This window comes from Myodes glareolus, chromosome 23, assembly GCF_982192425.1.
Source record: "Myodes glareolus chromosome 23, mMyoGla1.1, whole genome shotgun sequence".
NCBI lineage: Eukaryota > Metazoa > Chordata > Mammalia > Rodentia > Cricetidae > Myodes > Myodes glareolus.
Window position 1 is genome coordinate 49,657,655 of NC_142048.1, and position 16,297 is coordinate 49,673,951.

At 43.7% G+C, this 16,297-nt stretch overlaps 1 protein-coding gene across 12 annotated transcripts in view; it reads left to right on the forward strand.

The window, feature by feature from the left end:
• The first annotated feature begins 1,066 nt into the window (after positions 1–1,066).
• Nek3 (NIMA related kinase 3) overlaps positions 1,067–16,297 on the forward strand; it is a 30,028-nt gene continuing 14,797 nt past the window's right edge. For 9 of the 12 annotated variants that reach the window (XM_048456302.3, XM_048456306.3, XM_048456310.3 and 6 more), the window contains exons 1-8: positions 1,074–1,206; positions 4,231–4,407; positions 7,180–7,273; positions 7,362–7,459; positions 8,352–8,435; positions 11,741–11,808; positions 11,892–11,978; positions 13,155–13,209. In XM_048456302.3, coding sequence (XP_048312259.3) covers positions 4,282–4,407; positions 7,180–7,273; positions 7,362–7,459; positions 8,352–8,435; positions 11,741–11,808; positions 11,892–11,978; positions 13,155–13,209 — 612 coding nt within the window. In that variant the 5' untranslated portion in view covers positions 1,074–1,206; positions 4,231–4,281. Of the gene's footprint in view, positions 1,207–1,715; positions 1,984–4,230; positions 4,408–7,179; positions 7,274–7,341; positions 7,460–8,351; positions 8,436–11,740; positions 11,809–11,891; positions 11,979–13,154; positions 13,210–16,297 lie in introns of those variants that run through there. The other 3 variants (XM_048456303.3, XM_085680693.2, XM_085680695.2) reach the window with 3 other exon arrangements.

The following is a 16,297-nucleotide window of genomic DNA, read 5'->3' on the forward strand; positions in this document are numbered from 1 at the left end:
AGCCTGGGTACAGGGGCCTGAGGTACCACAACTGACCACAGCCTCAGTGAAGAATTAGAGTCCCAGATGTCAACAGTGCTGAAGCCGAGGAGCCCTGATGTGGATTCCTCTCCTCTCTCCTCAGCGCTATTTAATGACTGGCCCAATAAAGTGCACCTTACTGCAGTGATGGATCCCGAGGTCATTGTTTCTCTTGACTCTTGGGCTGTCACCACGTGTTCTTTGGCTTCATTTCCAGTTCTTCAGGTGTTCTCCCCATTGCGACCTTCCAGAGCAGCGTTAGAAACAATAGGTTGCCAACATCCTAGAGGCTATGAATTTGAAGAGTAAACGAAGTAATTTGTGCCAGGCGGTGGTGGCTCACACCACCTAGCACTCGGGAGGCAGAGGCAGGTGGATCTCTGTGAGTTCGAGGCCAGCCTGGTGTACAGAGCGAGTTCCAGGACAGGCTCAGAAAGCTACACAGAGAAACTCTATCTCGGGGAAAAATGTAATTTGTACAATATACTTAATATATCCAAAATATTGTAGCATGTAATCACTGTTAGAATTATTAGAAATAGTTTGACATATTGTGTGTTGTTGCTGTCTTTGAAGCCTTACATGCACTCATTCCAGTCACTTTTCAAAGTACCCACACCGAGTCAGCAAGATGGTTTAATGGGTAAATGTGTTTGCCAGTTTTAGCAGCTTCACACAGTGCTTCCACATCCGGAATCTTAACGACTTTTTACTATGTAAGGGAAGAAATACACAGATTTCAGAATGGAACCTGATTTTCTTATTCTATTTTTCACTTTTTCCAAGGTCATACAATAAATGCTAGAAGCGTTGTTCCGGTGAAATTTGTGTTTGTGGGCTGTCTGCCTAATCTGGAGCAATAACTCAAATTACTGTTGGTACCACCCCAAAATGTTAGCACGACTCTACTGCAAGGTGGCGCAACAGCTTTAAAACTGCTCCTGCAGGGCCGAGCTACTCTGAACAGCGCCTGGGGCCGGAACTAAATCCCTATCCTCCGCTCCTTAACTGGAACACGCCCCGCCCCCGGCCCCGCCCTCGGTACCGCCTCCACAGCCACGCCCAATGCCGGTGCCAGGGGCGAAGCGACGCGCGCCGTTGGGAAGTGGGTGAGGAGCGCGGTCCGGGCCAGCAGCGGTGGAGAGACGAGTGGCTAGGGCCTCTCGGCGGGGTCCTAAGCCACCGGTAGGCGCACGCCCGCTGCGAGGCGACGGGGAAACGTGCACACAGCGCTCCGCCGCGGTAGATTGCGCGCCGGGGTCGCGGGTCTCGGAGCGCGCATGCGCGCCGGCGATCTGCTCTTGCCTCTGCCGCAGCTAGTGCTTCTTTTCAGAGGAAAGAATAGTCTCCAGGATGTGTGCCTTGGGACTGCTGCCTAAACCGCCTGGCCAGTGACCCTCTGACCCTGCTTCTGGGCAACAGCAAATCACTTTAGCTTTCTCTTTTCTTTTTTTTTTTTAATTTACTTTCTTTATTAAACGCGTATTTGGTTATAAACATGGGAAGGAACCAACCCACTTTTCGCCACACCCAGTGCATTCAGGCCTGCGTTTATGGTTGTAGTGTAGATATCAAGCACACAGAGATTAAAGGTACAAATGTGGTTTCAGCCAAGGAAAGTCGTTTTCAGTCTTATAGGTTAAAGTCCTCAAGCACCAGAAATAGGAAGACAGCAATTGAAACCGGAGGCCAGTTAAGCTCTGAAGGACTTGGTTGTTTTTGTGTAGGTTTTTGGGCTCAGGTAGTGATGTGAGACGACAGCGTCCTCTTTTGTATCCCGGGCTGGCCTGGAACTCGCTGTGTAGACAGGTTGAACTCCGACTTATCATCAGTGGCTCCTGGGTATAACTGACCAACCTCCCGAATGTCGTAGGCTTGTGACTTGTGCCTGAGTGTGTTCAACTACCTCACTTCTGAAAACAGAAGTTATATGGAGGGAGGATTTATTGCTATAATCTTCTGGTAAGTCTGTGATAGACTGCAAAACAACCTGGAAGACTTAGTATATTTGTTGGGTTGGTTTTGAGATAGTGTCTCACCGTGTACCCCTGGCTGGCCTGGAACCCATGGCGAACATCTTCTACCCCAGCTACAGACCGGAAGTCCCGCCCCCCGCCCCCCCCCCCAGCAGGGTTGATCTGTGGTGTACTACTTGTTTGTGGTTTAAACAAATACAACAGTAAAACACTGTTTATCTTTGTGGAACATCAAGTAAATTCATTCCAGTATTTTTCCTGTGATGAAAAAAAATATCACCTCTAAGTATAGTCCTCTCCCGTACCCCCCTCGCCGTCTAGTCCAGGGCATGTAACAGGTTAGGCTGTCACCAGGCTTCCCTAAGACTGTGCTTACAATCTTCATTGCTTGTGTAGTTTATGTGCAGCAAATGTCTATTAAAATTCCTGTTGCTTTTGTATGGAGACTTTGAAGTCAGACTGTTTAACTGTCCCTTTGGAGTCCTAAGCACCTTCAGCTTAGTAGGTCCAAAATGGCACAGGTCTTCCTCCTCCTCTCTTCTGCTTCACCTTACCCCAGCCACACTCCTGTGCTTTAAAAAAAAAAAAAATCAAAAAGGCTATCCACGTGACTCCCAGGCCTTCCCTTTCCCTCTGAGAATTCGTATTATACAGTTCACACCAGAGCCCTCTCTCTTCCCTATTTGCTCCCCATGAATCTGTTACAGAAGATAGGTTAATGGTTCTTTTTTTTCCTTCCTATTTTCGCCATGGTCACTGCCCTGTTGGATTTCATCATTTTCTCACCTTTTCTACTGTCAGAGTCCCGTCTTTGAGCTGGCACATCCAGTCTATTAACACTGTGACCCAACACAGTGATTGTTCTGCTACGCAGGTCTGACTGTGTCATTCTTTTTCGTTTGTTTTCGTTTATTTATTTATTTATATATAGTATATAGTGTTCTGGGCACCAGATCTCATTATAGATGGGTGTGAGTCACCATGTGGTTGCTGGGAATTGAGAACTCAGGACCTCCGGAACAGCAGTCAGTTCTCCTAACCTCTGAGCCATCTCTCCAGCCCCCTCGTTTTTGTTTTTTGAAACAGGGTTTCTCTGTGTATCTCGGGCTGCCCTGGAACTCACTCTGTAGACCAGGCTGGCCTCGAACTCACAGAGATCCGCCTGCCTCTGCCTCCCACGTCCTGGGACTAAAAGTGTGCGCCACCACTGCTGACTGTGTTGTTCTTTAAAACCATTCGGAGACAGACCATCAATTACCTTCAAGATAAAATCCATCGACAAAATTTGGCTTACAGTGGTTGACAGATAAATCTGCACTAACAACCTGTTGGGGCCTCATTTCAGCTGCTCAACTGAGTGGTGTCTTTGTCTTATACAACACTTGATTCCCTCTGCCCTGATTATTCTGTCTTCTTTCTGCCTGAACACACTTCTGTTCGTCCTTCCACGCTCCCTCCCGTGGTCGTTCTGTGCAAGCAGCCAGAGCTCTTTCCATAGCTCACCTCCTGCATCTGCGTAGGATTGTAGTCTCCTCTGCGTGGGTGGCTGTGACGGCAGGGATAACCCAGAGGAAGGAGAAGCATTCTCTCTGTCTTCTTAGGGACCCTTCAAATTAAACTGACAAGAAACAGATTAAGGGTCCAAGAGGAGTTTTAGTCCATGTATATAAACGCTAAGCGTTGGACCTAGGGGCTCATGTGAACAAAAAGTGCTAAGTTGTGGGAAGATAATTAGACAAAGGAAAAGAGATTTGGGGGTCCCAGCATTATTTGCCCAAGGTGCTTTCCTAGTAATGGAGAGGGAGCAGCATTCCCAAGTGGAATTAGTTGCCTTTGCAGAGGCAAAGGGTCAGTTTCTTTCAGTTCAGAACTCACTGTGTGCCAAAGCAGCGTCCACTCACATCCACCCACAGAAGTTGTGCTTGGCCTGTCATAGTGATGATAGCTACTTTGAGTCAATATTGCATTTTACAAGTAAATTTCCAATTGATTCTGTTTTGTGTTACTTTAAAGAAAAGAGTTTTAGGCCAGGCAGTGGTGGCACATGTCTTTAATCCCAGCACTTGGGAGGCAGAGGCAGGCGGATCTCTGTGAGTTCGAGGCCATCCTGGTCCACAGGAACTAGTTCTAGGACAGGCTCCAAAGCTACAGAGAACCCAGTCTAAAAAAAAAAAAAAGAAGGAGGAGGAGGAGGAGGATTTAAAGGATATTCCTAAATATTTCTGTTTTTTAGATGTAGTTTGGGAGAGCCAGCGGTGAAGGCAGGAGTGGAACCCTATTGCGGATGCCCAGGATGGACGACTACACGATCCTGAGCGTGATTGGCCAAGGCTCCTTCGGTCGGGCTCTTCTGGTTCGGCAGGAAAGCAGCAATCAGAAGTTTGCCATGAAGGAAGTAAGACTTCCCAAGGTAACTGCTAACAGAATCAGCTCACGGTGAAAGTGAGCATCCGACCTATATAGAGAAAGTTCTTGGGGTTTAACGAGTCATTTACCGTTCCCGCAGACATGCAGTCGGCTTGTTCGTGAGCTTTACAGAGGCTTGATGTATTTATTCTATGTGGTTGTTTGGCTAGGAAGATTAACAGAGAAGCAGTCAGAATGTTTCGATCGATCTCAGTGATCACAGTTTCCAGTTTTGTGTGCCAGCAATGTGGAACATCCGCCAAACGTAGTCAGGTGCAGTGTGAACGGCCAAAGAGCATAGAGGGCCATGAGGACCAGGTTAAAATGCATAGCTTCAGTTGGTTACTAGGAAATCTACTCAGGGGATGTATTTGTCCCCACCCCCTCCATGGATTGTTTGTTAATGTGTATCATAATTGCACCGTGTAAGAATTCATACCATGAACATTAGTAATATTTTGATTTTTTTATAAAAATATATTTTAATAAAATTCTCAGAGTGCTAGGCATTTTTCCCAATGCATCACCTTTTAAAAATATTTATATTAATTTAGAATTTAATACAATGTATTTTGATCATATCACCCCTTTCTCCTCCTGTCCTAACTCCTCCCAGATCCGTCCCATCTTCCCCCACACCCCCAAAACTTTGTGTCTTCTATTTATTTATTTATTTTGAGATCACCTATCAATTCCAATTGTGTTACAAATATACTCTTTGTCTGTGGGTCCATCTATAAGAGCATGGTCCGCCTACTGGAGGCAACACCTCTAAAGAAAGCCGACTCTCCCTCCCCAGAAGCCATCAGGTGTCCATAGCTCCTGGATAGGGGTTGGTGCTCAGGAACTCCTGTCCTCTCCGTGCAGGAGTGTTGACTGGATTCGTCTTGCGCAGGTCTTGTGCAGTCAGTCACAGCTGCTGTGAGCTCAACAATGCAGGATCTTGTTCTGGTCCTGTCGTCTCTGACTTCTGGCTCTTACAATCTTTCTGGCCCCGTCTTCTGTGACAGCCGCTGAGGCTTGCAGGGAGTAGGAAGTGATACAGTGGTCCCGCTGATGGCTGACATTCCACCGAGTCTCACTTTCTACCCATGGACCAGTTTGAGTTCCTGCATTAATCGCTATGTGGTGCACAAAGCAATGTCTCTGCTGAGCTCCGAGGGCAGCACCAATCTAGAGGGCATTTAGAGGGCATTTTGACTCAATGTTCATTTAGTGGACTAATATTGGAGGTTCATCCCTTGGGGTCTGTGATAGGTTCTTGGTCTGATTTATAGCACCAGATACATGGCTGTGGATCAGTGCAGTCGGAAAGCAGTTGGTACCTGTAGCATTCATGCCACTGCCAACCCTTGCCACACTGGTCTTATTGCAGCTCACAGAAAAGCGTGGTTGACTTTGCGTCATGGAATTGAACCCGTGTCCCTTCATGTTAGCCGGGGATGCTCATTACACTACTATACTAATGAGGACAACTTTGTCTTATATTTGAAGGAAGGTCTTACTGTGTAAGTTAGGTTAGCCTTGAACTTGCCGTCTTCCTGCCTTAGCTTCCCAAGTGATGGGATGACTGACAGGTGTGTACGTACCACCACGTCTGCTCCCACTGAAGTCTGACTTTAAACTAAATGAGCATCACAGTCCTGTGAGGGGCTTGCTGAGACAGAGAGAGCTTTTTGCTCTCCTTCCATGAGGTCTGCCTGACTGTGAGTCCTTTTCAGCATGTTCACACTTGACACTGATGCTGCCCGTCTGAAAATCCTCCACTGTCCCTCCCTCTCTCCTCCCCCCTCTTCCCGTTTCCCTTCTTCCTTCTTCCCTTTGTTTCTCCTTCCCTCCTCCTCCCCCTCCCCTCATCCCTTCCCCTCGTCCCTCCTTCCCAGTCCTCTTATTTTGTCATGCTGAGGATCTAAACCAGGACCTCAGCCAGTTCTCTGCCTCTGGGCTCGACACTCAGGTCCCACAGCAGTTTCTTGATTATAAGCCAGTTAGCATTTTGTACTTGGGAAGCTTAATTTTCATTCGTCTTTGTTCACTGGGCCGAGGGGCTACTGAAAGGGTGATTAGAGTCTACTGCAGTGACAGCTTTGGTTTTCTTTCTTTTTTTTCTTATTTATTTATTTATTTATTTATTGTGTATATAATATTCTGTCTGTGTATGCCTGCAGGCCAGAAGAGGGCACCAGACCTCATTACAGATGGTTGTGAGCCACCATGTGGTTGCTGGGAATTGAACTCAGGACCTTTGAAAGAGCAGGCAATGCTCTTAACCTCTGAGCCATCTCTCCAGCCCCCCAGCTTTGGTTTTCTTTGAGTGTTTTTATATAGTGTTTTTTTTTTCTTCAGCAGAATACTGGCTATCCAGTCAGCTGATGCCTAGGCAGGTTTGTTCTTGGTTTTGGTGGTGGTGGTGGTGGTGGTGGTGGTGGTGGTGACGATAATTAATCCCTGGGCCTTGAGCATTGCTGGGGGAGGGCTCCACCACTAAGCCACATCAGCAGTTCAAGTGTATGTGAAAATTAGTTTGCATTCTGTATGTGGAGGGAAAAAAATATATGTTCCAATACAGCCCAAGCTTGGTCAGCCCAAGCATGCAAAATAGCCATAATCAAAAAGTCACTGCATATTTTATTTCAGACTTTGAAAGCTTGAGCCAAAGGAGATATACAAACCTGCATGGACCTTTGAAGTCTCATATAAAACTATACAAAATATTAGTTTGAGGCTATTCTAAAATTGAACATTGAATTTATAATTATTCAAAGTTTTTTTTCAGTCTTTCTCTGATACACAGAAGTCTAGGAAAGAGGCTGTTCTGCTAGCTAAAATGAAGCATCCCAATATTGTTGCCTTTCAAGAGTCATTTGAAGGTAAATATGAATTCTCCCAGATACGCTCGTACCTGGATTTAATTCTTAACAACTGTGACTTTCCTAAGGAGTCTCCTGTGTGTTTTAGCTGAAGGGCATCTGTATATTGTGATGGAGTATTGTGATGGAGGGGACCTAATGCAGAAGATTAAACAGCAAAAAGGAAAGTTGCTTCCTGAAGATATGGTAAGAAACTGACTTACCTAGAACTCAAACAGGGCAGGAACCTGGAGGCAGGAGCTGATGCAGAGGCCATGGAGGGTGCTGCTTACATGGCTTGCTCAGCCTGCTCTTTTATAGAACCCAGGACCACCAGTCCACAATGGGATGAGCTCTCCCATGTCAATCAGTAATTAAGAAAATGCTCTACAGGCCTGCCTTCAGCCCAATCTTATGGAAGCATTTCCTTAATTGGAGTTCCAAAGTTACACAGTAAGAATCTAATAAATAAATAAATAAATAAAATTGAATAAGTAATACTTAGAGATGGACATGTAGCTCAGTGGTGGAGCATTTGCCCGGTATTTGCAAAGTCCTGGGTTCCATCTGCAATGCTGTATAAACCACTCTTGGTGATGCATGCCTGTAATCCCAGTATTTGGGAGGCAGAAGCAAAAGGCTCAGAAGTTCAAAGTCTTCCTTGGCTTCAAGGCCATTCTGGGATACAGACTATCTCTTCCTTATCTCCCAGCCAGACACAAAAAAGAAACATATCCGGTTGAAAAGGAGAAGAAAAGTGTGGTGGACTTTTCATTAAAATATACATCTGATCATACACAAGGTGGCAAAACATGGGAACCAGGCTTCTGAATTTCCTCAGATAATACCGAATTGTAGTTGAATTGTATAGATTTTATGTGTGCAGAATTCACTTTTGATATCTTAGTAAAATAAGGCCTAGAAGTGATTTCTCAGAATTTGAGTTGACATCAGCTAGTTTTCACATTTTTACAGGTGTTGCATATTATTTTCTTTTAAAATATTTTTATTCATTCTTTTAGACTTTTGTACACTATATATTGGTCATATTTACCTCCAGTTCTTCACCCTAGATACTGTGTATACTTTTTTCTTCCAGATACTTAACTGGTTTGTACAAATTTGTCTTGGAGTAAATCACATTCACAAGAAACGTGTGTTACACCGAGATATCAAGTCCAAAGTGAGTATAATGTGTTGATGACAGAAGTTACAAATAATCCCACACTAGTTCAGAATTGCATATAATAAAGGGTTATTTATTTAGGGGGGACTCACAGATCGCTGTCCTAGATCACAGTCCTCTGCACGAATGGGGAACAGGAACTGAGTCTAGCAGCCGGAAGCAAGCGCATGCTTTATAGCTGCATTTGGAGTATAAGAGACCATGCCAAAGTGGGCTGGTGTCTTAAAGGCTATTGGCCAAAGGAGCTCCAAAAGCAAGGTGTTTTGGGGTCTGGGGAATAAAGAAAACAATTTTGTTGTCTTTTTTTTTCTATTACTATTTTTTTTTTGGGACATTGTATTTCGTTTAGAAAGATTTGCCAATATAATACTTTTTAATATTTACTCTTTTAATGAAAAAAATATTTAGCTGGGTGCGGTGGTACATGCCTTTAATCCCAGCACTTGGGAGGCAGAGGCATGCGGAACTCTGAGTTTGAAGCCAGTCTGGTCTACAGAGTGAGTTTCAAGACAATCAGGGCTACATAGAGAAACCCTGTCTCAAAAGACAAAAGGAAACAAAGAATACCCTCACCTTATTGAGGTAAAATTGACAAAATTTTATATATTTATAGTATACAATATGGTATTTTAATATACATACAAGTATGCACATTGTAACAGTATTAAGTCATGTTAATTGATGTGTCTATGATCTTACTGTTTTAGACTTCTCATTATTTTAAGTGTGTGGGTGGGTGTGAGGGGTGTGTGCATTTGCACATACTTGTGTACTATGCATGAGAAAGTATAGATGCCCAAGAAGCCCTGGGCTTCAGATTCCCTGGAGCTGTAGTTACAGATAGTTGTGAACCACCTGTTATGTGTCCTGGGAACCAAAACCAGGTCCTCTGGAAGGCCATCCCTCCAGACCCTCCCCTTCTGAACATTTAAAACCTACACTTCAACCAGCCATAGTAATAACTGCCTGTGATCCCAGCCCCTGGGAGGTTGAGGCAGGAGGATTTCTAGTTTGAGGTCAGCACGGACCACCTGAGTCAAATCCCTATCACAGAAAAATAAATAAAATCTACTCTTTTAGTGATTCTCAAGAATATTATATATTGTCAGGCAGTTGTGGCAAAGCCTTTAATCCCAATACCCAGAAGGCAAAAGTAGGCAGATTTCTGTGAGTTCGAGGCCAGTCTGATCTACAGAGTGAGTTCCAGAACAGTCAAGGCTACACAGAAAAACCCTGTCTCGAAACAAAAATATAAACAAACAAAATCATATATTAACCACGGTCACCACGATGTACAATATAGGTCTTTTGTTTGCTTGCTTTAAGACAGGGACGCGCTATGTAGTGCTGACTGTCCTAGAACTCACTATATAGATCAGACTGGCCTCTAACTTCAAGAGATCGTTCTGCCTCGCCCTCCCATTGAAGACATGTGCTACCATGTGAACCATGCCATAGCTCTTCTTTCCTCTCTCTCTCTCTCTCTCTCCTTCCTTCCTTCCTTCCTTCTTTTTTCCTTCTCCTTCTCTTCCTCCTCCTCCTCCTTCTCCTCCTCCTCCTCTTCCTCCTCCTCCTTCTCCTCTTCCTCCTCCTCCTCCTTCTTTGTTTTTTGAGACAGGGTTTCTCTGTATAACAGGCCTAGCTGTCCTAGAACTTGCTTTGTAGACCAGGCTGGCCTTGAACTCACAGAGATCCACTTGCTTCTGCCTCCTGAGTGCTGGGATTAAGGTGCGCACTGCCACATCTGGCTCCATGCAGTAGATCTAAGGACCTGCTTATCCCAGGTAAAACATTATGCCTTTTGACCTAGAATTTATACCAACCAAATAAAATAGCATATGTAAAAAGGAGTTGAAACCTCTTTTGCCATCTAGGTGAATGTAACCCTTTTAATGCCCACCGAATAAACGCATGGGTTCTCAGTGGGAAGTGGTGAGCACCTGTCCCAGCCACTGAGCCCCCAACACAGGCTCCCTCTGATCATATCCGATGCTACCTGACATTTGCATGTTAGATTTCAAAGCGTGCATCCTGAATCCCCAGGCAGAGGAGTGTGCAGCTGTTTTAAGAGGGGGTCTTGCTATTTCTTTTGTTTTCTCTGGGACCCAGCTGTCAGTATGTCTACCCTTATCTCCAGCATCAGCAGGCTTTGAAAGCTGCTCTGGAGACCACCGCCTTATGCTGGGATGACCAGGACATCTATGCTACGGACCGGCTCAGAGGGGCCACGCAGACCGTAGGGAATCAGGGCGAAGGCACAGGAGAGATCAGGATACGGCAAAGAAAGTGACACACAGACACTCTCAATATTGAGGCATGCTGTGGCGATTTACTTACTTCAGTGCAGGATTATATATTTTTTACAATCAAAGAACTTGGCAAAAGCATACATCATCAAATCATAAGACAGAAAAGAACAGCATAAAATAATTTACAAAAAGAATCTTTGAAGATGCTTTGACTTGGGCACAAGGACTTCTGCTTTCTCACACTATACAAAACAAACTCTCTCCTCTTGCCTTCAAAGAGATCACTGCCCTTGAGCTAGACCATCTTTATCAGCTTGCAGGTGGCTGGTTGGTATGAGCTAAATGACCTTGTGTGCCTGGGTTTGAAAGAAAAAGGCTACTATTTCCCTGGGAAAGCTTTCTGCTAGGAAAATTCTAATACATAGTCTTAAATCTCTCTGAAGTTTACTTTATATCAATAACTTCAACTCTCCTCCCTTCTCAATTCTCAGGCTCAGATATTGTCAGTTTAGGCTAGGTCTTTTTCTTCCCATAAGAAAGGTTTCATAGGCCTTCTGTTTACAATTGCACATACTTCTCAGGCAAATGCCTAAAGCTTCTAAGGTTTTTTCTAGTAAAATTAACTCCTTTCGTTCCACATCATCAAGGAATTGTCCTAATGATGATTCTGGCAATTCCCAGAACTGGTTACTTTTTTAAGGCTTTAATTAATAGCGGAGCAGAATTCAAAAATGTCCTTAGCAGTCTTGTTTGTATCCGCAACTGCCTGGAATAGTCTGATCTATTGGTAATCTGCAAGAATCACAAAGAACACACAGACAAGGGAAAAGACGCACATATGGCTCCAAGGACAGCCAGGTCGAGTCAATACTAATGGCAACTCAGGTAGCTTTACACCACAACTGGTTGCCAGGGACCCGCCTGGAACACACGGCTCCTGGAAGCACAAATCCCAATCCTTCCGGCAATATTTGCCCATCCAGTCAGCATTTCTGCTACACTGGCGAGACAGCCGTGGATGTAGCACATCTATATTCTTCTTTTTCAATGCAGAATGTCTTCCTCACCCAAAGTGGAAAAGTGAAACTGGGAGATTTTGGCTCCGCCCGTCTTCTCTCCAGGTATGTACCTGTCCTAGTGACAGAAATCTGAGCAGCCATTTTCAGAGGAGCTTCGGAGTCACTTTGCCTTTCTGTGGTTTCAGCCCCATGGCCTTTGCATGCACGTACGTGGGAACGCCTTATTATGTGCCTCCAGAAATTTGGGAAAACCTGCCCTATAACAATAAAAGGTGGGTAGTGTTCTTATTTGGATAATGTTGGGCATTGGATGGGAGGGGCTCTAACCTGCAAACTGATGCTGGAATCTGGTGCAGATGCATAGAGCTTATTTGCTTAAAAATTTTATTTTAGTTACTTCTTGTGAGTGTCTATGTGAGTGTGTATACATGTGCCACGGCCTGTGTGTAGAGGTCAGAGGACACTCTTTTGGAAATTGGTTCTCCTGCCTTGTTGAAGGAGGGGGGCTAACTCTTTGGTCGTTTCTGCCGCTGCACTGCACACCCTGGGCCAGCTGACCCACGAGCTCCTAGCCAGTGCTACTGTCTCTCTTTCCATCTTGAGGTGGGAGTGCTGAGATCACAGCTGTGTGCACCTGAGTTTCTTACATGCATTCTGAAGGTCAAAATCAGATGGCCAATCTCGTGGGGCAAGGGTTTGACCTGCCGAGCTCTGATTGCTAAAGATCTGCTTTGGGCCTTGGTGGTTACAGTTCATGAGTAGAATAATTTTGCCTAGCACGTGTCTTGGATTTGATTACCAACACCACAGAAATAAAATGGCATAAAAAATAGATCTTAAAGTTACATGGAATCTGTATTCTCAGGAATCCAGAGGAAAGTCCTGGTTTTCCAACATCGTCATCACAGCTGTGAGGGCCTAGTTGACAAAAGAAGGTTCAGCGGTTGTAAGGGTGGTCTGGGTTATGTGCCTGGTTCCAGACTTGTTGTTTATGCTTTGAAGAGTCTCTGCATCCACCTATCAAATGAGAGCACGGGGATAGGAAGCAGGCAGTCAAATCTCGTGCATTCATCCATCAAATGAGAGCACAGGGCATGGCAAGCAAACAGCAAATCTCCTATATCCATTCATCAAATGAGAGCACCAGGGAGCAGGGCTTGATCTAGAGGGTTATTATTATAAAATGTAGGACCAATGAGATTGGTCAGTGGGTAAAAGTGTTTACCACCAAGCATGATGACCCGAGTTCAATCTCCAGGACATAAATGGCAGTAGAAGAATAGACTTCTGCAAGTTGTCCTCCGACCGCCACATATACCCTGTGGCCAACGTATGTGCTCATACAGATACGAAAATAAATTAAGTGCAATAAAATAAGATAAAAATGCATGTATTACCATGATCGTGCATAACATAGTTGTTGCAATGCTGTCTCTTTATGCTTCTAGTGACATCTGGTCCTTGGGATGCATTCTGTACGAACTCTGCGCTCTGAAGCATCCAGTAAGTATGATGCCAAACCACAGGGCCATTTGTCATGTCCTGCTAAGACCCAAGAGAGGCATCAGATTTCTACTGGGGTTCACTTCCCCAGGCAGGATTTGTTATAAAGTTTCTGCTTGTCCTCTTTTTATCTTTGCATGGAGCCATTTTGTAGTTCTGTGCCAACAGGAAAAGCCTGTAAGAGGCAGGAATTCTATATGCAGCTCTCCTCCTCTTTCTTTTATATATGACATAATATTTGCCATTGTAGCTATTTTTTTATTCATTTATTATGTATACAATATTTCTGTGTGTATGCCTGAAGGCCAGAAGAGGGCACCAGACCTCATTACAGATGGTTGTGAGCCACCATGTGGTTGCTGGGAATTGAACTCAGGACCTTTGGAAGAGCAGGCAATGCTCTTAACCTCTGAGCCATCTCTCCAGCCCCGCAATGTAGCTATTTTTAAGTTCACAATTCAGTGGCATGAATTATATTCAAGATACTAATTACACTCATGGTATTCATTAATTATACTCATGATATTCATTAATTACATTTGTGATATTTATTGGTTACATTCATAGTATTCATTCAATAACTACATTTATGATCTTCATTAATTATATTAATTATATTGATTATATTCATGATATTATATCCTGATACTGCTGTCCATTTGTGGGGCTTTTCTGTCACACCAAATAGAAACTTTGTTCTTAGGAAATCATGACGCTATATTCCTTTCTTCCCCAGCTTGAGATAACTTCTAATTTTTTCTTATAATTTATTTAACTTTTATTTTATGTGCATTGGTGTAAAGGTGTCCGATCCCCCAGAACTGGAGTTACAAACAGTTGTGAATCGCCATGTGGGTGCCAGGAATTGAACCCGGGTCCTCTGGAAGAGCAGCAAGTGCTCTTAACCCCTAAGCCATCTCTCCAGCTCCTAATCTTTCTATCTCTATGAATTTGTATATTCTATATATCTCATGTAATACAATTCTGTGGTATTCATCCTTTTTAAAGATTCATTTATTTTATTTCTTATATATGAGTGTTTGACCTGCATGTATTTGCACCACATGCGTGCCTGGTGCCCAGGGAGGTTAGAAGAGGGTGTTAGATAGTCCAGAACTGGAGTTATAGATGGTTGTAAGCCATTATACAGGTACTGGGAATTGAACCGGGGTCCTCTGCTGATAGGGAACCTCAGCTGAAGTTTTCTCTTACCCACTGGGCCTTGTTTCTAGTTTGCAAAAACTAACCAGTACACTTAACTTTTTTTTTAATTAAAACATTTTTTGAGAATTTTATGTATGAGTGCTGTGTATACATTTCTATCCCTCCCTATATCCAGCCTTCAATTCCTCCTATGTCTCTCCCCAACTCCATCTAAAGTTCATAACATTCTTCTATAATTATTATCTTCTCTCTCTCTCTCTCTTACACACACCTCAAGTGCTACATTTCCTGTTGTTTTTACATACTGCACTTGGCAGTGGGTAGCTTAGCAGGGAGCCTGCTCCTGGAGAAGACTAATTCTTCCTCTCTGAGCAGCCATTGATTGCCTGGAGTTCTCTATCTATGGGTGGCCTTGTGAAATTTCCCCTGCTGAGGAGTTCAGAAGAGGGTGTTGGATCCCTTGGAACTGAAGTTACGGATGGTTGTAAGGTCTCATGTGAGTGATGGGAATTGGACCTGGGTTCTCTGTAACTAGTCTTTTTCTGACCCACCCGCCAACTTCCAAATAATGGCATGGAGACGTCTTATCAGTTACTAAAGCTGACCCTATACTTTAGGCTTGTCCCACTAGCTCTTATTACTTAAATCCACCCATTTCTATTAATCTACGTTCTATCTTGTGCTCTTACCTCTCTTCTATCTTGCATCTCCCATTTCCTCTTTGTGTCTTCTGATTTCTCCTGCATGCCTACATTCCTCTTCCACTTCCTTTCTCTCCCTGGTAATCCCACCTATATCTCCTGCCTAGGTATTGACTGTTCAGCTTTTTTATTGCACCAATCACAGCAAATACACCTTCACACAGTGTACAAATATCCCACAGCAATCCTCTGCAAGAACAAGTGTTCTAAATTAAATTTTCCTCTTATGACCACTCTTAATGGGTTCCAGAGGGTTTGTTATATTGTATTTTCATTTTCATTTAATTCCTGGAATGTTTTTATTTCTTTCTTTTTTGACCCAGTAGTATGTTGTTCAATCTCCATGAGTTCATGTAATTACTAAACAATTTTTACTATTTACTTTGAATAGTAATGAGATGAGATATATGGAGTTATTTAAGCTTTTCAGTATTTGTAGAGTCTTGTTTTATGTCTCATATATATGTAGTCTATTTTAGAGAAGGTAGAAGAATTTCTTTCTTCTTCTTTGGTTTTTTTTTTAAGATTTATTTATTTATTATGTATACAACATTCCTTCCATGTATGGCTGCAGGCCAGAAGAGGGCACCAGTTCTCATTACAGATGGTTGTGAGCCACCATGTGGATGCTGGGAATTGAACTCAGGACCTCTGGAAGAGCAATCAGTGCTCTTAACCTCTGAGCCATCTCTCCAGCCCCTTCTTTGGTTTTTTGGAGACAAGGTTTCTCTGTGTAATGGTCCTGACTGTCCTGGAATTCACACTGTAGACTAGGCTGGCCTCGAACTCACTGAGATCCTCCTGCCTCTGCCTCCCAAGTGCTGGGATAAAAGGTATGCACCACCACCACCTAGCCCTAACCTTTATCTTTTGATTAGGGTGTTGAGTCTATAATTTAAAATTATCATTGAAAGGTGTGTGTTGATTGCTGTAGTTTATTTTTATTTTTTAATGTTTGTGTTCCTGGTCCTGTTTGTTTTTCAGGATTGTAGCTTCATTTGTTTCCTTCATATAGTCCCTTGGCTATATTTACTCCTCTCTTCAGTCTGACGTAATTGCTTCCAGTCTTCTCTGTAGGGCTGGATTGCTGAACATGAATTCTTTCAGTCTACTTATATCACATACAGATTTTTCTTCTCCTTAAACTACGGCAGATAGTTTTCCTGGGTCGGCACCTGTGGTCTTTTAGAACCTGGGGTGCATTGCTCCAGGTACTTGTGACC